Consider the following 24,670-nt stretch of genomic DNA (forward strand, 5'->3'; position numbering starts at 1 on the left):
AAAACAGCCAAATTCTGTTACTGTTGTGACAACTGGCACATTTTTTTATAGCTTCTCACCCATCACCTGGAAAGTGGACACTCTAGAGTAACATCATTTAAAACAGCTCTGATAAAGCGTAGTCACTATTACATATTATAAAGTAAATATTTTATACCCACAGGGGTATGACACAGTACTGTCCTATATCTATCACACTAGAGGACACAATTTAAAAGGCATTATTTAGGACCAGGCATGGTGGTGCACGCCTTTAGTCCCAGAGGAGGCAGGAGGATCTCTGTGAGTTCCAGGCCAGCTGGGGCTACAGGGAGACCCTGTCTCAAAAAGACCAAAATATAAAAATGAATGAATGAATGAATGAATGAGAATAAAAGGCATTATTTGATACTTGATTTCTGCTTTTCCAGCAGAGGGCCCAAAGGCTTCTGACATAGCTTTGTAAAGAAGTGCACTTTGTTAGATAGAGAGGAAATCCTATCTCCTCTCCTCTCCTCTCCTCTCCTCTCCTCTCCTCTCTCCTCCCTTCCCTCCTCTCCCCTCCCCTCCTTTTTTCCTTTCTGGTTTTTTATTTTTAAATATTTATTATTTTTATTTTATGTGTATGAATGTATTACCTGCATGTAAGTGTACCTGTGTCATGCAGTGCCCATGGAAACCAGAAGACAGCATGGGATTCCCCTTGAACTAGAGTTACTGAAAGTTGTTAGCCACTGTGTGAGTGCTGGAAACTGAACCTAGGTTCTCTGCAAAAGGAGCTAAGCAGCTAGTGCTCTTAACTGCTGAGCCATCTCTCCAGCCCCCCTTTTTTTTGTTTTTTGTTTTTTGTTTTTTTTTCTTGAGTCAGGGTCTCATTATATAGTCCTGGTTGGTCTTGAATTCACGGATTCACCTGTCCCTACCTTCTGAGTGCTGGGACTAAGGCATTAGCTGCCATGCCCAGCATAGCAGCACATTTCTAAGTATTTACTCTTGTCATGGACACTAGCTAAAAACTTATATAATATACATGTGTGTATAGAGTTTTATTATGTTTATTATTATAAATTTTTATATATTTATATATCACCTGTATATAAATACTTCTAAAACCAAACTCCACAACCATTGGATTCATACTAAGATGACCAAAGCAAGCCAGACTCACAATCTAACTAGCATTTTACCAGATTGTCCTATTTGAACAGTAAGAGCTCTGAGAAAGAAAAGAGATGCCAAGTAGTACTTCAGAGCCTCAGACCAGAATCAGAACACAGCATTATTTCAAACAGAAGCAGTAGCCAAACATTTGAGTATGTTTAAGGATGTTGACATCAATATTTGTGTGTGCAGTTGTGCATGCCCGTCATGTGTGTTTGCATAGAGGTCAGAGGTGGATACTGGATATTTTCTATCACAGTTCACCTTATCACGATTCTCTGACTGAATCTGGAGCTTGCCGTTTCATCTAGACTTGCTAGCCAGCAAGCCCCCCTCAACCCTCACACCCCACATCACCATGCTTGATTTTTATATGGATGATAGGAATCCATACTCAGCTCCTCATGCTCCACAACCCCTAACATCAATATTTAATCATCTGTTTACTCATCCAGGAAGAAGAGGTATCAGCTAATCAGCTACTTTGTATTCAATCCAATCACCATGTTACAAGAAAAAAAAAGCTGCCATAATAAAACACAAGGCTCTTCTATCCAGCATCAGTTATTTTCAGTTCATCTCCAAGCCTATAAATATAGCCATATCCAAAGAACTAAGGGAGCAAAGAAACCATGGCTGATCTATTAGCTGAGACCACCCATTGTCGAGGCTGAGCTATTCCTCTGTGGTGTTATTTTCCTCCTGTTTCTGGTGTTTCGTCTAATCATAAAGATTTTTAGGTCTCAAGTGCATGCACTTAAGGAATATGTGCACATACTTGTCCACAGACTTAATGAACAGGCATGGCCATCAGCCCAGCAAATGTTACATAGTAGATATGCAAGCTTACAAGGCCTCATTTTAACTGGTGCAGCAGCTGTGTCAGTGCAAAATGCCTTTGTGTCCTTTGTGCATCTGTGAACTCCTGATAGGATAATGTCACAAATCATTTTACTCCTGTGGTACTGGCATTTCCCTTGTTTCTCCTTCCCCAGTCCATTCACGTTTTTGTTTTGTTTTGTTTTTGGGTCTTTTTGAGACAGAGTCTCCCTATAGCTCCAGCTGGCCTGGAACTCAATATGTAGACCAGGCTGGCCTTGAATTCAAAGAGATTTGCCTGCCTCTGCCTCCTGAGTGCTAGGACTAAAGGTGTGCTCAGCTCATGTTTATTAATTTTTACTACACAGATATATCTGTAAAAGGAGGGTGGAATATGAAGTGTGTATAAGGGGAGGTGGGGTAAATAGATAATTTGTTTTCTTTTGTTCTAATTCCAGGAGACTAAGCCCTTTCCTGTGGTGGGTAGTTAAGATGAGGGGCTGACTATTCCAGAGCCATGGCTGAGCTCTGATTTGACTGAGTTTGCCTCTTCCTAGCCCAGCTGCACGAATGCTGCCCATCCCTGAGGGGTTGAGCCATTTTCTTTTTTCAGTATTCAGAATCCAGTTCCAATTTTGTTCATCTTGAGTTAAAGTCCTCCTAGCCCTCAGGATTCAAGCTCAGCAATAATGCATAGGTATTTTGTCAAAACCAAATCAAAACAAAACTGCCAGTCAATTAATGGGCTAATGAAGGCAGGCGTGGTGGCACATGCCTTTGATCCCAGCACTCAGAGGCAGAGGCAGGCAGATCTCTGTGAGTTCAAGCCAGCCTGGTCTACATATCAAGTTCCAGGCCAGTTGCAGCTACAGGGAGATCAAAAAGATCAAATAAATTAAATAGGCTAATGAAATGAACAGACAGTTCTCAAAGAAGAAACATAAATGGCCAGTATCTTAAAAAGTATTCAGCATCAGGAAAATGCAAATTAAAACTACTCAGAGATTCCAACTCATCCCAGTCAAAATGGCGATCATCAAGAGGCAGCAATAAAGGCTGGTAAGAATGTAGGGGAAAGGAATCCTTATTCACTGCTAGAGTGTAAATTAATACAAGCACTATGCACTTATGTAGGCTTCTAAAAAAATTAAAAGACTCCCATATGACTGTTATTTCATTCCTGGGCACATACCCAAAGCACTCTATCCTACCCCTGAGAGACCTGCACATCTGTGTTTATTGCTGTTAGTCACAGCAGCAAGGAAATGGAACCAGCCTAGGTATTCATCAACAGGTGAATGGATAATGAAAATGGGTATATACACACAATGGAATTTTATTAAGCTGCAAAGAAAAATGAAATCATGAAATCTGCAGGAAAATGTATGGATCTGGAAATGTCAAGCAAGGGAACACAAACAAAAAAGACAAAAATCATGCTCTCTCATATATGTGGGTGTGGATCCTAGCTTATGTCTATATGTATGTGTGAAGGTAGGGGTAAGTGTGGTGAGCAGTAAGGAGACCAAGAAGGGGAAAGAGGTGTTGAGGGAGAGGGCAGTAGGACATAAGTGACAGGAAAGTAGAAAGGAGGCTATGGCTGGGCTGGTGGGATACAAATGGGGGTGGGCATAGGGGAGAAGAGGGATTGGAGAATGAAAACAAATTTTGTTTGAAAATGCTATAATGAAACCTAATTCTGTGTGTACTACCTAAAAAATGTTTAAAATAGTGTATAGGTTTTAGGGATAGTAAGTGCTAAGGCAAAGTACCTCTTTCCCTGTCCCACTTCTTTCTGGCCTTCTTTCCACTCTCCTCTTTCCCAAAGCTGCCTCCATCCATGCTGTTCGTGCTCCTCAGACAGGCTAAGGATGTTCAACCTGAGGCCCTGTGCGATGCCAGCCTGGAATACCCTTTCCTCAGACGTCCATTCGACTTCTCATTGAATCCATACTTCTAGCACCGTTTCACAGCACACTGATTTCCACAACACCCCCAGAAGAGATCACCTCTACTCCCACTGGCTTTCCCTGCTCCTCTTGTCCTACTTAATTTTTCTAAAGGTAGCTATATATATTTATAGTAATCTCCAGAAAATCTCCAGACAGATCCAGAGGCTGCTTCTGGTAAAACTAGTTTGGAATCTCTCAGAACTTAGAATACTGCCAGAGCGCCTTAGACTTTGATAGGGGTGGACTCTGACTCATTCTGTTTGATATTCTAGGAACTGTTGACTTTCAAGGACATAGCTGTGGACTTATCTCAGGAAGAGTGGGGGCAACTGGCTCCTGCTTACCGGGATTTGTATCGGGAAGTAATGCTGGAGAACTACAGGAACTTGGTGTCAGTGGGTAAGGATAGAACAGCTGTTTTAGTTTCATTTCTGTTGCTGTGATAAAATATCCTGACAGAAGCAACTTAAGGAAGGAAGAGTTTGTCTGGCTTAAAATTTCATGTTATAGGGCTGGAGAGATGGCTCAGCACTTAAGAACACTGGTTGTTCTTGTAGAAGACCCAGGTTTGAATCCCAGCACCCACATGGCAGCTAATAACTGTCCATAACTCCAGTTCCAGGGGATCCAACAGCCAGCCTCTTCTGTTTTCTGCGGGCATTGCACGACATGGCTGCACTCACCTACATGCAGGCATAACTCTCATACACATGGAATAAAAAAAAAAAATTCATGCTGTAGTCCGTAACTGTGGGGAAGTCAAAGCAAGAACTTAAAGGATCACCCCCACATTCAAGTGCAAAGAATAAGCACATCCTTGTTCGCTTGTGCTCTCAGCCAGCCTTTTCTACTTCAGTATAGTCCAGGATCCAAACCCAGAGAAAGGTCCTTCCCATATGAATTAACAAGCGGGACACACACACTCACATCTCCCCATTGCAACAGACATGCCCACAGGCCACAAGCCTGCCCATTACAGGAGCGCCATTATTTCTAAATGACTGGGGTCATGGATTCCTTGAAGTTTGCCCTTGGGTTCTGTATTAGAGGTATCTTATTCTTTTGGAAACCAAGCCAGGGCGTATCTGATTCTACTTTCTTGAGGAACAGTTTTGTTTTGTAGAGCTATAGTAGAAAGATGTGTCCCTGACCATTTTCAGAAACCCCAGACTCTGGGGATGGGTTTTAAATAGCAACATAAACATTCATACTTTTTTTTTTTCCATTCCATAAATAGGGTATCAACTTTCCAAGCCTAGTGTGATTTCCCAGTTGGAGAAAGGAGAAGGACCATGGGTGGCAGAGAGTGAAAGTTCAGAAGATCCCATTTCAGGTGAGACCAGGGTCTCCCTAGGCTTTGGGGAAGGCTCAGGCTGGTGGGCAGTACCTGTACTAAACTTCATTTCACCCCTCCTTCCATTGCCCCTTTCCCTCAGTGAGTGTTTGCCAAAGTCTCTCTGCAGCTGGAGGGAAGAGATGTGTCGTCCTTATTAAAATTAAACTTGATTCCCTTACAGTATCTTTAAGGTCTGAAACATGAAATTCCTTTCTTTAAATAAATATATGTGGTCCCTCTAATATAAGGGTTCTTTTTCAGGGTCACATTGCATTCCACACATCTTTTAATTTTCTCTTGCATTCTATTCCACTTCTCCCATTATTTAATAATCCCAACTTGGGTTTTGGTTCTCTTTTTTTTACTTATGATTTTTATTTTGTGTATTGCCAGCTTGTATGTAAGTGCACCAATGTCGTGCAGTGCCCAAGGAGGTCAGAAGAGGGCATTGGATCCTCTAGAACTAGAGTTATGGATGGTTGTTAGCCACCATGTGGGTGCTGGGAATTGAAACTGGGTTCTCTGCAAGAGCAACTAACGCTCTTAACCACTGAGCGCCTTGGTTCTTTTTACCTTGTGTATATACTTTTATTAACTGCTTCATAAAAATTCCTACAAGAGGATTGGCTAGATGGCTCGGCACGTAAAGGTGCTTGCCACCAAGCCCGAAGACCTGAATTTGATCACTGGATCCACAAGGTGGAAGGAGAGAACCAACTCCCAAAACTTGTCTTCTGATCTTCACATATGTGCTGTGACATATGCATGCCCACACATACCTACATAAAAATAAATGTTATTTTAAAAATTAACACAGTATTCCCTTCTCACTAAATATAGTGGTGATTAGCAATCTATAAACTTTGCTTTTATTATGAAAAATTTTAGACATTCAAATGAAAAATACAGAGACTGTATAGAGAGATGGCTCAGTGGTTAAGAGCACTGGCTGCTCTTGCAGAGAACCCAGGTTTAGTTCCCAGCACCCACATGGTGGCTAACAACTATCTGTAATCCAGTTTCAGGGGATCCAGCGCCCTGTTCTGGCCTCCATTAGCATTGCATCGCATGTGGTGCACTTACATACAAACAGGCAAAACGTTCATATACACAAAAATAAAAATTTTAAAAATACAGAGATCATTATAACAATTTTAAATATTTTAAATTTTTTGAGAATTTCATACGAGTACTGCATTTACATCGTCTCCTCCCTTCTATACCCTCCAACTCCTGCATGCCCCTTTCAATATTGTGATCTCTTTTTTTTATTATTATTATTGTTGTATATCCATACACACTGAAGCCATTTAGTGGTGCCTGTGTGTATATGTGTTTAGGGCTGACCACTTGGGATTGGATTATCAGGACCTTGTCCCTGGAGAAAACTGATTCTTTCTCCCCCAGCAGCCAGATTGCCTGTAACTTTTCATCTACAGGTGAAATTTCCCCCATCCACACTGACATGTAAACTGTTGTCATTATGCAAGTCTTGTTTAGACAACCATATTGCAATTTCATGGGTGCAGCTTCTCTGTCTTGTCTAGAAGACACTGTCTAGCCACAGGTGCCTTGGTCCTTAGACACTTATAATCTTTCCACCCCTTCCTCCATTATGTTCCCTGCACCTTAGGTGTAGAGGTTGCACTGTAGATGTATCATTTGGGGCTGCACATCCCAGTTACTTATTCTTTGCATAACCAATTTTTATATAGCATCCACCTAAATCAAGAAATAAGACAGTTGAAACCCCTGTTCCCCTCCTTTCGAAATAACCTCTTCCGAGTTTAGATCGCTCCCATTTTTCTTCACACTTTTTGTATCTGCCTAAACAGGAGCACTGTTTTGCACATTCTTTTGCTAGTTCATTCAACATCATTGATGTTTATCTTCATTCTAGGGCATTTATTTTCAATGAATTAACAAACCACAATTGTTTTTCTGTTGATAGGCGCACTGTTTCTAAATTTGGAGTTTACACAGATGCTATGTTCAACTTCCACATACACACATACATATCTGCTCATATAAATATGCAAGTATTTTTCTAAGATAGTTGGGTGAAACAGAATTGTTGGGTCATGGAACAGAGGCACCTTTACTTTGCTAGGCAGTACCAAATTGCTTTTTAAGCAGTTTCACTAGGTATTCCTGTCAGCAGGTTTTGAGAGTTCCCATAACTCAGCATTCTTGTCAGCACTTTAAATTCATTGGATGAATATAGTACAATTTCTTTAATTCTCTTGGTTACTAATGAGAGGAAACATTTTATTACACTGTGTGTTTGTGTATATACCATGGCACACTGGTGGAGGTCAGGAGTCCTCTCCTTTCACCACATGGGTCCAGGAGATCCAACTCAGGTTGCCAGGGTTAGCCCAGGAAGCATATTTCTTATGTTTACTCACAATCCATCCAGGATTCCGCCTCTGTAAATTACAGTTTGTATCATTTGTCACATTTTTAGTATTTATTTTCTTTCTTACTAATTTATATTTTTTAAAAAAGTGGGTGTGGTGGTGCACACCTTTAATCCCAGCACGCAGGAGCAGAGGCAGGCAAATCTTTGTGAGTTCGAGGTCAGCCTGGTCTACATTGTGAGTTCCAGGCCAGCTGGGGCTACTGGGAGGCCCTGTCTCAAAAAGACCAAAAAAATGATGTGGTGGTGATACACACCTACAGTGTTAGCACTTGGGAGGCTAAAGCATGAGGATCACTCAGAGTTCCAGGGTAACAGTGAGATCTTGACTAAAAAAAACAAACAAAAAAACCAGAGAGAGGGAGATAGAGAGGAGGAGAGAAAAAGGGGCGGGGGGAGCATGAGGATTCTGGATTCTAATGCTTGATACTTTCATCTTTTGCAGTGTTTTCCCCCTCTGCAGCCTATCTTTCATGTATTAAAAGTACTGTCTTTTAGACCAAGCATGGTGGTACACATTTGTAATCCCAGCACTTAAGAGCTGGGGGCAGGAGGATTAGAAGTTCATTTACTACACAGTAAATTCAAAGCCAACCTGGGCTACATGAGATACTGCCTTAAAAAAATATAAAGGGGCTGGGGAGATGACTCAGTTAGTAAAGTGCTTGCTATGCAAGCACTAGGAGGATTTTTAATCCCTGTTAAAAAAAAAAAAAAAAAAAAAGCCAAGGGCCAGAAGGATCCCTAGAGCTTACTGACCAGTTAGTCTAGCTGAATTGGGAAGCTCCAGGTTCTACAAGAGATCCTATTTCACAAAATAAAGTGGAAAGGGCTGGGGGGTGGATTAGTCGTCATATTACTGCCATACAAGTATGAGGACCTGAGTTTAGATCCTCAGTACTCACATAAGCATAGGGGTACGCATCTGTAACCCCAGGACTGGAGGACCTCTGAAGCTCAGTGACCAGCCAGTCTAGGTGATTTTTCAAAGCATAATGAATATGAGTTATCTGCATTTTTTATTTCTTTTAGCCATGAAGAGTAAAATAGAAACCAATGAGTCAACTGCAGAAAATGACATTTCCCGGGAGCAGCTATACCATGGCATCATGATGGGAAGGCTCATAAAGGATGATCGAATTTGTTCCAAATTGAGAAAAGTCTCCAGATACAATGATGCATTAGAAAGGCACCGGGAAACCTGTGGGAAAGATGGGAGACAAGCCATTGTGACTCACAAAAGGAGAAACCAAAAGATTAACAAATTTGGGAAAAATACTGTGAATTCAAATGTTATTTTAGAACAGAAGCACCATAAATACAACCCAGCTAGAAGGAAGAACAAATATAAAGCAGATTTGATTAATCGTCCAGTAAGTTACCTAAGAACCAAAATGTACAAATGTAGTACATGTGAAAAAATGTTCAAACAACCCATTCACCTTACTGAACACATGAGAATTCATACTGGTGAGAAACCTTTCAGATGTAAGGAATGTGGAAGGGCCTTTAGTCAGAGTGCATCTCTTAACACACACCAGAGAATCCATACAGGTGAGAAACCCTTTGAATGTGAGGAATGTGGCAAAACCTTCAGACATCGCTCATCACTTAATCAGCATCATAGAACTCACACTGGGGAGAAACCTTTTGTATGTGACAAATGTCAGAAAGCCTTCAGCCAGAACATTAGCTTGATCCAACATTTGAGGACTCATTCTGGAGAAAAACCCTTTATTTGCAATGAATGTGGGAAAACTTTTCGCCAGATTAGACACCTTAGTGAGCATGTAAGAATTCACACTGGGGAGAAGCCCTATGCATGCACTGCCTGTTGTAAAACATTCAGTCATAGGGCATATCTCACTCATCACCAACGAATCCATACTGGGGAGAGACCCTACAAATGTAAGGACTGTGGAAAAGCTTTTAGGCAGAGGATTCACCTTAGTAACCATAAAACTGTTCATACAGGAGTGAAAGCATATGAATGCAACCGTTGTGGAAAAGCCTACAGGCATGATTCATCCTTTAAGAAACACCAGAGACATCACTCTGGAGAAAAACCTTATGAATGTAATGAATGTGGAAAGTCTTTCAGCTATAATTCATCACTGAGCCGGCATCATAAGATACACAGGAGGAACACGCTCCGAAATAATGTGTAAAAAAAAAAAAAGATACATGAGAAAAGCCAAATCTAAGTTGGTGATTCTAAGCTTTAAAATTTTAGGAATGAAATAAATTTGAGAAACTGATATTAACAATGGCAATTTTTTTATTTTGTCTATATTGTAAATACATTGATACTACTGTTTGACACTTCTGCAAAATAATACTGCATTATGAAAAATTCACAACATAATTTTTATGATTTCATGGTAGACCAATAAATTATTTCTTCATGAGCTCACTGATTAACTCTTTAAAAACCACTACCTGGGCCTGCAAGATGGCACAACGGGTAAAAGCACTTGCTGCCTGACCTATGACTCAAGTTGGCTCCTTGAGACCCATATGGTAGGATCAAACTAACTCCTCAAAGTTCTCTTCTGACCTCCACATATGCACACTGAATAAATGAACATAATTTTAAAATTAAAAAGAAATCTCAATTTTTAAAGTAACTTTGCAATTTTGTGCTGGGCTTCATAGCTCTCCTGGTGTGCATGTGGCTGCAAATTGGACAACCTTGCAAGAGCTTTCCTGTTGGCTTACTGCCAGTGCCTGTTTGGATACTGTTTACTATACACGCACTTCTTCCACTAATCATAGAAATACTCTTCCCCTTGGCTGTGCCATGAAGCCCATTCTTCTATAGCTACACACTTTGTCTAATATCATTGACATTCCACACTTTTTTTTTTTGGTTGTTTTGTTTTGAGACAGTGTCTCCCTGTAGCCCCAGCTGTCCTGGAATTCACTATGTAGACCAGGCTGGCCTCGAACTCACAGAGATCCACCTGGCTCTGCCTCCTGAGTGCTGGATTAAAGGCATTTGCCACCACACCCAGCAACATTCCACACTTCTTAAATCTCCATTGGAACTCTTTCTCAAGCTCCAGACATTTTCAATGTGGATCTCGCTACTTGATATTACACTATAGTTGCTTCAAAGTAAGTATGTTGAAAACTTGTGATCTTTTCAATAAACTCTGTATTCCTTACCTCAGAAAGTCATACCACCCAAAGTTGATCCAATTCTTCAGCTGGAACTTGTTCTCATCCATTATCTCCCCCAGTTAACCACAAAGTACTGATCTAGGATGTTCCCATTTTCTCTTCTCTGAGAGTTACCCTTCATTGGGTTCCTGCTTAGACCATCAGCTGATCTTCCTTTAGCAAATCTGTTCTCTAGCCTCCCTACGACTACGTACTGCTTAAAATCCTTCAATGATTTATCATTACATGAAGACAAAGGTCATTTTTTAAAAATATTTTTATTTTATGTGTGAGTGTATTGCCTACATGTATGTGAGTGCACCTGTGTCATGCAATGCTGCAGAGGTCAGAAGAGGGCATCGGATTCCCCTGGAACTGAGTTAAGGACGGTTTGTAGCCGCCATGTGGGTGCTAGGAATTGAACCCAGATCCTCTGTGAGCAGTCAGTGCTCTTAACCGCTGAGCTCTCTCTCCAGCCCCAAGAAAGGTCATTTAAAAAATATATATTATTTTGTGTGTGAGTGCATTGCTTACATGCAAGTGCAGCCATGTCATACAATGCCCAGGAAGATCAGAAGGCAGCACTGGATTTCCCTGGAACTGGAGTTTCAGACGGTTATTAGCCACAATGTGAGTGTTGGTAATTGAACTCGGGTCCTCTGCAAGAGCAGTTGGTCAGTATTCTTAACCGCTGAGTTGTCTATCCTGCCCAAAGGTCATTTTTTAAAGTATAGAACCCTTGATATTGAATATTGCCTATTTTTCTAGGAGACACTCCATTCCCAGATTTCCACCTGTGCCCGATAGCTTTAGTGTCAACTTGACACACCTGGTTTGAGGGAGCCTCAGTTGGGGAATTGCCTTCATTAGACTGGCCTGTGGCCATGTCCATAGGGCACCTTCTTGATTGTTGAGTGATGTGGGAGGGCCCAGCACACTGTGGGTGGTGCCACCCCTGGGAAGGTGGGCCTGTATTGCATAAGAAAGCAGGCTGAGCAGGGGCCAGGGGAGCAAGCCAGTAAGCAACATTCCTCCATGGCCTGTACTCCAGCTCCTGCTTCCAGGTTCCTGCCCTGAGTTCCTACCTTGGGCTCCCTGATGAACTGCGACCTGGGAGATGTAAGCGGAATAAACCCTTTCCTCCCAAGTTGGTGCTGGTCAGAGTGTTTTGTCACAGCAATGAAGAACAAACTAGGACACCACCCAAACATCTTTGGTTCTGCTGTAAGATTTTGTGATTCCCAGTTATTCCATGCTGTTGTTCATGGTGTTTTCATGGCCAAAGTGTGAGCTCTGAAAATAAGTTAGGTTTAGGCTCAGCTCCTCGCCCTCAATATGCCACTAAAGAAATAATGAAAAGCAGAGAAAGATTTATTCAACCAATGTGGCCACTTTGGCAAGAGGAACAAATAAACTGGAAGGTTACTCCAAGTGTGAGTAACCCCACCACCATTCCAGGGGTCCTGATAAGTGTAAATAGAGGACAAGAAATATGCATAAGTAAGCAGCCCTGGTCAATGTGGTCCTGCCCCTCACTGTCTCAGCGCCTCTCTCCTGCAAGGTGGTCTGAAGCTCTGTGTATGCAATCTCTTCCTGGGAGACAAGTTCTTCCTCTGGCTGGCATGAGGCTTCAGCCTTTCGCTTCCTCTGCCATGATTCTTGGGGAAATTCTAATTTCTCTGGGTCCACTGTTTCAATAGTCTGCCCAAGGAAGGGGCACAGATGTCTATATTTGTTCCTGCCAGGACATTTACACTATTTCATGAGTTTTCATCCCCAACCGTGCAATTTCCTTTTCTTTCTGCCCAACTTCTTTGGTATCTACTCATCCTCCCACATATCAGAGAATAATATAAAATATACTTCATTAAACTAACTGATGCTTTTTGGATGAACCCCTGAATTCTTGACTGAGTTTACTTAACAAACCAGAGATAGGCCTTATCCTATTTGTGGGCCACCAACAACAACCTGCACATGGCGGCACAATGCCCAGCACTAGCAAAGCAGAGGCACAAGGACCTCAAGCAACAGGCCAGCCTAGGCTCTGGACTGAGAATCTGTCTCAAAAAACAAAGCCAGGGCGGCTGGAGACATGGCTCAGCGGTTAAGAGCACTGACTGCTCTTGCAGAGGACCCATTCTGGATTCCCAGCACCCACATGGTGGCTAACACCATCCTTAACTCCAGTTCCAAGGGATCTGATGCCCTCTTCTGACCTCCTCGGGCACTGCATGACTTGGGTGCACTTACATACATGCAGGCAATAAAACTTATACACATAAAATCAAAGTAACTTTTTTTTTTTTAAGCCTGGCATAGTGGTGCATGCCTGTGATCTGAGCACTGAGGCAGAAATTGTAAGGTTACTCCATGTGAGGACAGCCTAATGAAACTGTCTCAAAAAGCAAAAAATTAAAAAAATTTAAATCCTACTCTTAAGTCCAAAGGATACTTTCCCACATTATATTCTAAAAGCCTTGCAATTTAATATCCCACGGGTCTAGTGGAAGACCACGTTTATGTTCTTCATGATAATCTACATTGCCACAGATCGCTCACTAAAAAGACCATTTCCCTCCTCTATTGCTATGCAGTGCCACCTCATAAGTTTACTATTAAAAGTTTTAAGAAGGCCTAGAAGTGCACGTCATGTCAGGCTAATGTTTGCCTCAGGAGGTGTGTTTGGGAACGGTCTTAAACCTGCTTAATTTTTGCTCTGATGATGTGTGTGTTGAAAACTCGGAATACTTACCTTCGTTTTGTGTTTCAGAAAATAACTCATATTCCCCAATAAGAAGGTTGGATGTAAACTAATCAGAGATGCGCTAGTTGCTGCTTAACTGAGAGGGCCGGTGCGAGGATCCGGATTCAGGCTTCCCGGCGGTGACAAGCCTAGTAGCCCCGTCTGCACAAACGCCAGCCTCGGGGACCGGAGCGGGCAGGAGACCGCCACGGAGGAGGCTAACAGGTCAGGTGGCAACCAGTGCCCACCGCGCTGAACTACTCCAGGCAGCAAAGCTCACAAGACAGGCCGGCGGGCGGGAAGTCCTCAAAATTCACTTCCTGCAGCCCATCCTCCGCCTGTTCGGCCCTGGCCAATGTAACTCCCGCCGGAATCACAGTCTCACGAGAATGAGGTGGCGCTGCGGAGGCGTCTGGGAAGGGGCGGGGCTGCAGCCATTGCCGGGAATTCTTGGATTGGGCTCTGGGACCGTTTTATCCCGCTGTGGCACTGGTAGCGCTTCGGGGCGAGGAGCTGGTTGAGGTTGTTAGACCGTGGGAGCCCCGCGCAGGCGGCGGAATCCAAGGTTGGGCTCGGGATTGCAAGTTGGCGCGGCCCAGTTGGCGCCGCCTTCGACCCCTGCCCCAGTCCCCGGGTGGGAGTGGACCAAGTTCCTGTGGATTGTGGACCTTCACTCTCGGAACACCTGGCGGTCACTTAAGACTCTTCTGGAGGCCGGCGGTCCGGTGCTGCTCTCATTCCCGGCTTAGTACACTGTGGGGAGTGCATTGTACCCCAGGGAGACCGCGGTTTGGGGGTTAGAGAAAGGCACACGCCAGCCCGGAGCTCGACCTGCAACAGGTCAGGACATTGATACAGGCACTCAAAGGCAGTAGGAACCCACCAGCGAGGCCGGCGCCTCTGACCCCAGGGCTCCTGTTGGGGCTTCTGGGTGATATTGGAGCCCAGGGGATGAAACCAACCTCGAGGCTTCTTGGGTGCTTACTTTCGTTATTTTTAACCTTTGTCCAGAGCAGAGATGGAGTCAAGTAGCTGCTTCCAGAGCATGGGTCATGGGGATTTTGGTCCTGGAGAGGCCGGTGTCTCCAGGATCTGGTGGACAGCTGTCTGCAATGTGGCTCAGATATGAAGAAACACTATACCGTGAGGGAGTGGTTCGGGGAAGAAATGAACAAAAGTCCACGTTCTATAGTCGCGAGGCCTCAAATGCTTAATCTGGGTTCTCCCATGCAAATATGGTCTTCAGAGCCTCTTTCTCTTCCCCTAGCTTTGCCACATTGTTACAACCCTTCCCTGTGAGGAGGAAAATTAACTAGGTCCTAGATGAGTAGAAGTTTCTTTTCTTCTAAAGTTTAATCTCATTTTGAAAGTCTCATCACTTCCTTGGGGAGGGGAAGGAGAGCACACATTGTAGACTGTTTTAGCTGAATAGGCTTAGATTATCCTAAAAGTTCTGCTACTTTTTTTTTTTTTTTTGGTCTTTTTTGAAGCAGGGTCTCCCTGTAGCCCCAGCTGCCCTGGAACTCACCATGTAGACCAGGCTGGCCTTGACCTCACTTTGGTCTTTTTGAGACAGGTTCTCCTCTCCCTGTAGCCCCAGCTGTCCTGGAACGCACTATGTAGACCAGGCTGGTCTTGAACTCACAGAGATCCGCGTGCCTCTGCCTCCCAAATGCCGGGACTACAGGCATGCACTACCACGCCCGGCAATTCTGCCACATTTTAAAGATGTGTCAATAGCTTCAGGAAATTTAAAATGTGCCAAAGATTATTGCAAAAGCAAGTAGCAGACTAGGAAATTCTACTGTCCTCAGGATTAGATTCAAAAGTGCAGGATCCCTAGACTTGATAGTGTGCTAGTGTTCCCTAAACATCCTATTCACTTTTCATGGAATAAGTATTGCCATACCAGAGTACTTATTTATGTTTTTAGAAATCAAACATTCAGAAAGAAATAGTCTATAAAATAAGGCATTTGATGGGTGATCTCGTAGCTTCATAATTATGCTAAGGTATATCTGAAAATGTTGGTTCGTGTGCCATGTAAAGTCATCAGGTGTCAAAAATGCACTGCACTATGTTTTTTTTTTTTAATAGCATAGGAATATCCAGGCTGTATATTTGGGTCTAAATTGTCTGTCTCTAATGAATTTTTATTTAATTTTTATTTGTTATTTTTATTTTATGTGTATGTGTGTATTGCCTGCATGTAGGTAAGTGCACCTGTGTTGTGCAATGCCCGCAGAGGTCAGAAGAAGCTGTCCCCTGGGACTGGAGTTACGGACAGTTGTTAGCTGCCATGTGGGTGCTGGGATTTTAACCCAGATCTTCTGCAAGAACAACCAGTGTTCTTAACCACTGAGCCATCTCTCTAGCCCATGAATTTTTTTTTAAGTGAATAATCTCTCAGAGAATGCCCTTCTCCACAAGTCATTATTTTAATATGTTTAGGACTACAGTGTTATCAGTGTTGAATGTAAAGCTCCATAGTCTGCCTTTCACGGGTTTGCTCTCTGGGGAGCTGATGCATGCGTATGGAATAGTCTGTCAGGGGTGGAGAGATGGCTCAGCAGTCAAGAGCACTGGCTGTTCTTGCAGAGGACCAGGGTTTGATTTTCAGCATGGCAGCTGATATAAAAGCCGGGCATGGTGGCACACACTTTTAATCCCAGCACTTGGGAGGCAGAGGCAGGTAGATGTCTGTGAGTGCGAGGTCAGCCTGGTCTACATAGTGAGTTTCAGGCTAGATGGGGCTGCAGGGAGACTGTTGAAAAAGACCAAAAAACTAAAAAATTAAAATTAAAAGAAATAGTCAAGTCAGCACTGTCAGGACTTTCTGTGATCAGGCAAATATGGTTATAATTAGTGGCTTATAAGGTACCCACTAGCATCATATAGCTATAAAGCACTGAAATGTGCCTAGTACAACTGAAAAAATGTATTTTATGGTTGTTTTTGTTTTCTGAGAAAATGTAAACTAAATTAAGTAGCCACATGTCTCGTGGCTACTTAAGACAGCCAGGCCCAGCTATTTTAATATTTTAAATAGTGTGTGTGTGTATATATATATATATTTTTTAATAATTTCTTGAGAATTTCATACATGCATAGAAGGTTAAATAGTATATTTTCTTGTTTTGTTTTCTGAGGTAGGGTCTCATTATGGAGCCCTGCCTGACTAGCATGGTACTCTGTAGCCTAGGGTGGTCTCTAACTTATGGCAATCCTCCTGTCTCAGCTTTCTCCATTCAGGGATTGTCAGCATCCACCACCTGGCTGAAATAATATATTTTCAAGGTTAATTGATTTGGATTTAATTTTTCTTTCCAAAACAAAAGAAAACACAGAACATGCATGATAATTGCCTTAATTTTTTTTTTAAACAAGGCCTCACTATGTAGCACAGGCTGGCCTCAAACTCATCATCCTCTTGAGTACTGAGATTACAGTCATGCACTACCACACCTGGCTTAAGGTTTAATATGAAGTTGTGTTCTCCATATTTGTTGCTTATTAGACTAGCAAAAGAGACTTTTGACTTACAGTTATGTGTATCATTCAGTTGTATCAACTTACGTATTTTCTTAGTATTCAAAGTCAAATACTTGAGAGACAAAACAATTGAACGTAATATTTCCTGGTGCAAAGAAAAACTAGCAGGACATTTCTTGGGACAGCTGAAAAATGGGGAAATATGAGTATGGATTTGAATGTTTGGAAATTCTTAAATTTTTGTTATGGTAATAGTATTGTAGGAGAGGGTCATTTGGAAATGTGCAAAAGAATGTAGATGTGAAGTGTTACGATGTCTGTAGTTTTCTTTTTTTTTTTTTTTTTCGGTCTTTCTGAGATAGGGTCTCCCTGTAGCCCCAGCTGTCCTGGAACTCACTATGTAGACCAGGCTGACCTTGAACTCACAGAGATCTGCTTGCCTCTGCCTCCCAAGTGCTGGGATTAAAAGCATGCACCACCACGCCCAGCTTTGTAGTTTTCTTTAAAATAGCTCAGCTGGGGGCTGGAGAGATGGCTCAGCAGTTAAGAACACTGGTTGTTCTTGCAGAACACCTTCAAATCCTAGCACCCACATAGCAGCTAACAATTGTCCATAACTCCAGTCCCAGGGGATCCAACAGCCTCTTCTGACCTCCACGGGCATTGCCCAACATGGATGCACTTACCTACATGCAGGCAATACACGCATACACATAAAATAAAATAACAAAAAATTAAAGCTCAATAAAAATTAAAAAAATAAAATAGTTCAGCCAAAAAAATAGGCACAGAAGCAGCAACTGTAGCAAAATGTCAACAGTAACATATTTTGTGGGTGTGCATTGTTCTGTGGGGTTCTGTGTTAGAAATTTTTCTTAGTAAAAAGTTTAAAAAAAAAGAAGAGAATGATCCTACATTAGAGAAAGTGAGATGATGAGTGTAAAGCTCTTGTTTAGTATCTAACACACAGTAACTACACAATAAATGTGTTTTTTTGGGGGGGGTGATTGTTCTTTTTGAGACAGGGTCTCTGTAGCCTCAGCTGGCCTGGTCGCTATGTAGACCAGGCTGGCCTCAAACTCACAGAGATGTGCCTGCCTCTGCCTCCCGAGTGCTGGGATTAAAGGCTTGCACCACCACGCCTTGCCTGATAAATGTTAACTGTAGTAATTTTGCAGTTTTAATTGTGCTAGTAGACTAATGTTTTTCATCATAAGCTAATGTATTATTGAGGGAGAAAATAAAATTAGTGGCAAACACCCTTGTAGCAGCAAACTAATTTGTATGAAGTTAAGAGGATAGTTTATAAAGTCAGGGTAATATTGTGTGTGTGTTGTTTTGAGATGAGGTCCCAGGCAGGTCTTAAACTTGGCTATGTAGCTGAGTATGACCTTGAATTCCATTTCCTCCTTCCTCTGTCTCCCAAGTTCTGGAAATACAGCATGTCCCACCAGGCCTGACTAGTAAGGGTAATTAAAACCCAACAGGAACTTTTTCTCATCATTACGTGTCTCAAGATCTGTAGTCATTAAAGATAGTGAAATACTATTCCGTATCTGCAGCATTTTGAAGTAAAATAGGCAATCTTAATGAAATCAAGGCCAACAAAGGTGATTTGTTTAGTCATACATAATATGTTAGTGGCAGATCCAGGAATAAAACACTTTTTTCGTCTCCCAGAAATTCTGCTGGATAGGGTTATAGCTCATTGGTATACTACTTGCCTAACTTGCACAACTTGTGCAGTGACCTGAATTCTATCTCTAGAAGTGGGAAAAAAATCTGCCAAATAAACATAAATGAATAGATGACAGATACAAAGACCGAGTTTGTAAAGTATACCTATATGTAAGTCTTTGGCATTACTAATTAGTCATAAGTAAACTGGCTTCTTTAAAGACTGTTAATAACTTATAAAAGGTAGGCATGTAGTGGAGTGCTTGCTTAGCATGCACAAAGCCCTGAGTTCGGTGCCCAGTACTGCAGTGAGTGAATGAATCATTCAGTAAGTCAGTATCATGATTTTTTTATGACTCATTGGAATTTGAAAGTTTGAGAAGTTTTTTTTTTTTTAATTTGGACAATGTTTGATATGTTATGCAGGTGCCTCCTTGCTCAATCCAGAGCTTTGCCATGACAGAAACTAGGGAAGAAGATACAATGTCAGCAGAAGCCTCAGGGTTCTCAGACTTGAGCGACTCAGAGTTGGTAGAGTTTCTAGACATGGAAGATGCTGAAGAATCAAGTGTCTCACTTAGCAAGCCTGGCTCTTCTGAACTCCCTGGGAAGGATTGCAAGCCTATAAGCTTACAGAACTGTAAAAAAGGATTGGATGTCTCATCACCCATGGAGAGATTCCACTTGAAATATTTATATGTCACTGACTTGTGTACTCAGAACTGGTGTGAATTGCAGGTGGCATATGGGAAGGAACTTCCTGGCTTTTTGACACCTGAGAAAGCAACTGTTTTGGACACTGGTGCTAGCATCCATCTGGCAAAAGAACTCGAACTTCATGATCTTGTGACTGTCCCTATCACCACTAAAGAAGATGCTTGGGCAATTAAATTTCTGAACATACTGTCAATGATTCCTACCCTGCAGTCAGAAGGGTGCATTAGAGAGTTTCCAGTGTTTGGGGAAGTGGAGGGAGTACTTCTTGTTGGAGTGATTGATGAGTTGCACTACACAGCCCAGGGGAAACTGGAACTGGCTGAACTCAAGACACGCAAGCGCCCTATGCTCCCTCTGTCAGCTCAGAAAAAGAAAGATTGTTTTCAAGTTAGTCTGTATAAATATATCTTTGATGACATGATACAAGGGAAAGTGACTCCTGCTAACCTAATTCACCACACAAAATTGTGTCCAGACAAGCCACTAGGGCCTTCAGTGTTGAGGTATGCACGGCAGGGAGGCTTCTCTGTGAAATCTTTGGGTGACCTCATGGAACTGGTCTTCTTGTCTCTTACATTATCTGATCTCCCAGTTATTGATATCCTAAAAATTGAGTATATCCATCAAGAGACTGCCAGTGTACTAGGTACAGAGATTGTAACCTTTGAAAAAAAGGAAGTAAGAAACAAGGTGCAGCATTATATGGCCTACTGGATGGGCTACCGAGGTCCTCAAGGGGTTGATGTAGAAGAGGTGTGGAAGTGTCGGACATGTGATTATGTAGATATATGTGAGTGGAGAAGAGGCAATAGAGGGCTCAGCTCTGTGCTAGGGCCGGAAGCCAAAGAAACCAAGTAAATGGAAGGTAAGCTTTCAGAAATGTTGGTCCTCTCTGTTCTTGATATACCCATGTAAGAGCACCAGTTTCTCAGCTTGGCTTTCACGGATAAAGTTTTTAATTTTTATATTTCTATAATCTTTAATAACATTCAAATCCAGGACCAAGAATCAGTAATGTGTGGGAAACATTTGTTAAAAAAGACAGAGGTACATCATGTCTGTAGCAAAGTATCCTTCACCGATTATTGTTTTCCTGAGAAATTCTTCCATATTCTGATAAGTCTATTTTTTTTCTCAATGACAGTTTTTTACATTTTTCATAATAAAAAATGAAATGCTTTCCAGTATAGTTGAATTGATGTGTGTATTTATCTCATAATCTCAGTCCTTCAAAGATGAACACTATACATAATTGTGTGGTATCACATTCTTTTTAAAAAATACTTATGTGTGTGAGTGTATTGCCTTCATGTATGTAAGTGCACCCATGTCTGCAATGCCCATGGAGGTCAGAAGAGGGTTTTGGATTTCTCTGGAACTAGAGTTACAGACAGTTGTTAGCTGCCTTGTGGGTGCTAGGAATCAAACCTGGGCCCTCTGCAAGAGCAGCCAGTGCTCTTAACCTCTGAGCCAACTCTCCAGTCCCAGTATCACATTCTTTTAAGTTCATACATAAGCATTTTGGAAGTAGAGCTAATAGAGTGAGCAGATAAGGAATTTAAAATCATCATAGTAAATATTCTCAAAGAGATGATGCAAGAAGATGAAGTCATAAAAGTGAAATTATTAGATAGGAAAAATACATGTGAAGTGAGAAAGAGTATTCACATATATAATGCAGTAATATCACTCCTGGGTATATGCCAAGAGAAATGCATCTGTATATAGCAGGAGATATGAAGGAGAATGTGCTTTCACAAATGCAAAACTAACTACTCAGATGCCCATCAGCAGAGTGAATGGTAGAAATGTATCACAATAATGGTAAACACACAGGCAATTTTTTCCTCATATTTTTATTCTTTGAGAATTTCATACTATGTATTTTGATCATATACCTTCCCTACCCACCCAATTTTGTGTCCTTTTTAAACTTTTAAACCCATCCAGTACAGTTTGCTGTTGCCACTCTCCTTGGTTACCCTCCAAAATTTGATGGTAAGACCCTATTGCTGATGATACTACAAATATGAGTTATAACAAACAGAAATCAAGCAGTACAAACTGCAAAGCTTCATTTCTACTGGCTAGCTTTTATAGAGCTGGAAGCACTGGAAGGTGCTGTCCATGCCACCAGAAGAGAAAAGTAATCATCATCCTTACCCAGTTGTGAATCCTATGTGCTACAATAATGATGAGCCTGGCAAGATATGCCCACTAGAGTAATAGTGGTATGAATGTTATGGAGAAACCAAACACTTTCTGATTGGATTTAAAGCCCACTTCACAAAATGGAGCCCATACCGGGCACTGTTATCAGGGCCAAGAACCTGTGATTAGACAGGTCACAGTCTGTAGGGGAGAACCTACTACTTTAATCTCCTAAATGGATATAACATTAAACCAACTCCTAATGACTTTTCGTTATACACATAGATTAGAGCATCTCTTAACTCTGACCAAAGAAGCTTCCTGCAGCAGGTGGTGGCTTACACAGAGACCCACACTGATCAATATTTAGAAAAAAGAGACTGCAGAGTTCTCGGCCCTATAGCACCCTCTCCTACCAAGACTCAGAAGAGGGGCCAGAAAGCTAGAGCTGGAAATGGTGGATGAATTCAAGGAAACCATGTTTTCTGGACACAAGGGAGCTGCATGTATGAACCCCCAGTGCTTGTGACAGCATGCATAGAACTTGCACAAGCCCAAGCCAGACGAAATCCCAGCATGGTATAGAGAGGTGAGGACAAAGCCTCACTCCTAGCAGAGAAACTTATTGGCAATTGACTGCTGCTGGGAGAGGGAGAGTCAAGTTTTTGTTAAGAATGTGATGCTGGTTAGGTTGACCATGCTCCAGGAAATGGACCCACACTCAAGAGCATTTGGGGAATACAAGACTCCATAGGCCTTAAGGAAAAATAATAAGAGGCCGGGCGTGGTGGCACATGCCTTTAATCCCAGCACTTGGGAGGCAGAGGCAGGCAAATCTCTGAGTTCAAGACCAGCCTGGTCTATATAGTGAATTCCAGGCCAGCTGGAGCTACAGGGAGACCCTGTCTCAAACAACACAAAATGAAAAAAAGAGAAAAAGAAAAAAATAAGAGGACATGAACTGGGTGTGGTGGCACACACTTTAATTCCAGCACTCAGGAGCAGAGAAAGATTTTTGTGAGATTGAAACAAGCCTGATCTACCTAGTGAGTTCCAGGCAAGCTGGGGCCATAAGGAGACCTTGTCTTAATACCCCCCCCTCAAATAGAGTACATGAAGTGAGGCGGATCTGAGAGGAGATAAGGGAGGGGTTCTGAATATGGTCAAAATATATTGTATGAAAGTCTTAATAATATTAGCTGGGCATGGTGGTGTATGTCTTTAATCCCAGCACTCAGGAGGCAGAGACAGGCAGATCTCTAAGTTCAAGGCCAGCCTGATCTACATAGCAAGTTCTAGGCCAACTGGGGCTACAGGGAGATCTTTTCTCAAAAAGACAAAAAATTTAAAAATACTTTTGTGTGTGTATGGCTGTGTGTGTGTGTGTGTGTGTGTGTAGGTCAGAGGAAAACTTGTGGCAGTTGGTTCTGTCTGTCCACCCTGGTAGATCTCAGGGATTAAACTTAGATCACCAGGCTTGTCACCAAGAGCCTTTACACACTGAACTATCCTCTCACCAACTGTAACTTTCAAATTTATGTTGCAGTAAAGAATGAAGGACACACTTTTTCAGTCTCTCAGCAATTTGATTTTTTCCCTCAATAGTTCACCTTAAATACTATATACATTTAAGACTTAAGATTTTAGCTATTTATCTAAAACTAATTCAATATAATTTTTAAAAAATATTTTTATTTTATATGTACGAGTGTATTGCCTGCATGTATGTGAGTGCACACGTGTCATGCAATGCTGCGGAGGTCAGAAGAGGGCTTTGGATTCCCCTGGAACTGGAGTTAAGGATGGTTCATAGCCTCCATGTGGGTGCTAGGAATCAAACCCAGGTCTTCTCTAAAAGCAGTCAGTGCTCTTAACCGCTGAGCCATCTCCCCAGCCTCATAATTCAATATAATTTTTTTCTTTACACAGAGAACATTAAAAAGTACATTTCAAATATTAAGATACCATTGAACTAGAGCTGTGGCTCAGTGGTAGAGCAATTTCCTAGCATACACAAGTCCTTAGGTTCAGTCCTTGGTAAGATCAGTCAATATTGGGATGCAAGATGGCTCAGTGGATAAAGGCACTTACCACCGAGCCCAATGACTTGTGTTCAGTCCCTAGGACCCACATGGTAGAAAGAGAGAACTGACTTCCCCAAGTTGTCCTCTGACCTTTATACATGTGCCTTGACACAGTTTCAAGCAGTATTAATTGGTGTTGTGTGGTTTGATGGCATATGTACTACAAACTGTACATTATATGTTTAGAACCAAGTCTGGGTGAAATCATACAACACTGCTGAGTTCTTCCAGAAACATCTTAGATACATTATAAGTTTGAATTTGGGTGTTTGCATGTTCAGAAATCTTTTATTATTGCCAAATATTTTTGCCATCCACATGATCAGTTACGCAACCCACATATTGGGGTTTTGACACACAGTTTCAGAAACTGTCATGGTTGCACATGCCTATAATCCTAGCAGTTTGGAGGTAGACAGGAGGGTTTCAAATTCAAGGCCAAATGCTGGGTGTGGTGGGGTATGCCTTTAATCTCAGCACTCAGGAGGCACAGGCAGGCAGATCTTAGTGAGTTTGAGGCCAACCTGATCTACATAGCTGAGTTCCAGGACAACTGGGGCTACAGGAAGACCCTGTCTCAAAAAGACAAAAAAAAAAAAAAAAAAAAAAAGCCGGGCATGGTGGTGCATGCCTTTGATCCCAGCACTTGGGAGGCAGAGGCATCTGGATCTCTGTGAATTCAAAGACAGCCTGGTCTACATAATGAGTTCCAGGCCAGCTGGAGCTACAAAGAGGCCCTGTCTTAAAAAGACACCCTCCTCCCCCCAAAAAAGTCAAATTCAAGGCTAGCCTAAGCTAAACAGTGTGACCCTGTCTCAGAACAAACCTGAAACCTGGGGTCTTGGTGCACACCTGTAATCCCAGTACTCAGAAGGTAGAGGCAAGAGGATCATCAATTCAAGGTCATCCTCAACTATATAGCAAGTTCCAGGCCCTCTTTCAAAACAAAAAAAACCCCCCAAACCAAAAATGCTC

The 24,670-nt window shown here is 42.1% G+C and overlaps 2 protein-coding genes and 1 long non-coding RNA gene across 4 annotated transcripts in view; 2 read left to right on the top strand and 1 right to left on the bottom strand.

Moving 5' to 3' along the window:
- Positions 1–9,873, top strand: part of Zfp69 (ZFP69 zinc finger protein) — a 17,102-nt gene extending 7,229 nt beyond the window's left edge. Inside the window, exons 3-5 of the mRNA XM_008836274.3 lie at positions 4,184–4,310; positions 5,149–5,244; positions 8,699–9,873. Coding sequence (XP_008834496.2) covers positions 4,184–4,310; positions 5,149–5,244; positions 8,699–9,834 — 1,359 coding nt within the window. The 3' untranslated portion in view covers positions 9,835–9,873. The remainder of the gene's footprint in view (positions 1–4,183; positions 4,311–5,148; positions 5,245–8,698) is intronic.
- On the bottom strand, positions 8,667–13,912 carry LOC115070512. The gene is made up of 2 exons (XR_003849720.1): positions 13,584–13,912; positions 8,667–8,867 (listed from the first exon to the last, which is right to left on the bottom strand). It is a non-coding gene; the product is annotated as an uncharacterized LOC115070512 (long non-coding RNA).
- A 91-nt stretch (positions 13,913–14,003) lies between these two features.
- Exo5 (exonuclease 5) lies at positions 14,004–20,647 on the top strand. 2 transcript variants are annotated; one of them, XM_008837343.3, is made up of 2 exons: positions 14,004–14,414; positions 19,170–20,647. In XM_008837343.3, the coding sequence occupies exon 2, from the start codon at positions 19,200–19,202 to the stop codon at positions 20,316–20,318; it is 1,119 nt and encodes a 372-aa protein (XP_008835565.1). In that variant the 5' UTR covers positions 14,004–14,414; positions 19,170–19,199; the 3' UTR covers positions 20,319–20,647. The 2 variants fall into 2 exon arrangements, with proteins under 2 accessions (XP_008835565.1, XP_017653957.1); XM_017798468.2 differs by having other exon boundaries at positions 14,005–14,139.
- Positions 20,648–24,670: the final 4,023 nt, after the last annotated feature.

This window comes from Nannospalax galili, unplaced genomic scaffold (assembly GCF_000622305.1).
Source record: "Nannospalax galili isolate Female #2095 unplaced genomic scaffold, S.galili_v1.0 scaffold8790, whole genome shotgun sequence".
Lineage (NCBI taxonomy): Eukaryota > Metazoa > Chordata > Mammalia > Rodentia > Spalacidae > Nannospalax > Nannospalax galili.

Excerpts from the sequence above, each read along its gene's own strand:
- Exo5 (XM_008837343.3), top strand. The coding sequence starts at position 19,200 with ATGACAGAAACTAGGGAAGAAGATACAATGTCAGCAGAAGCCTCAGGG.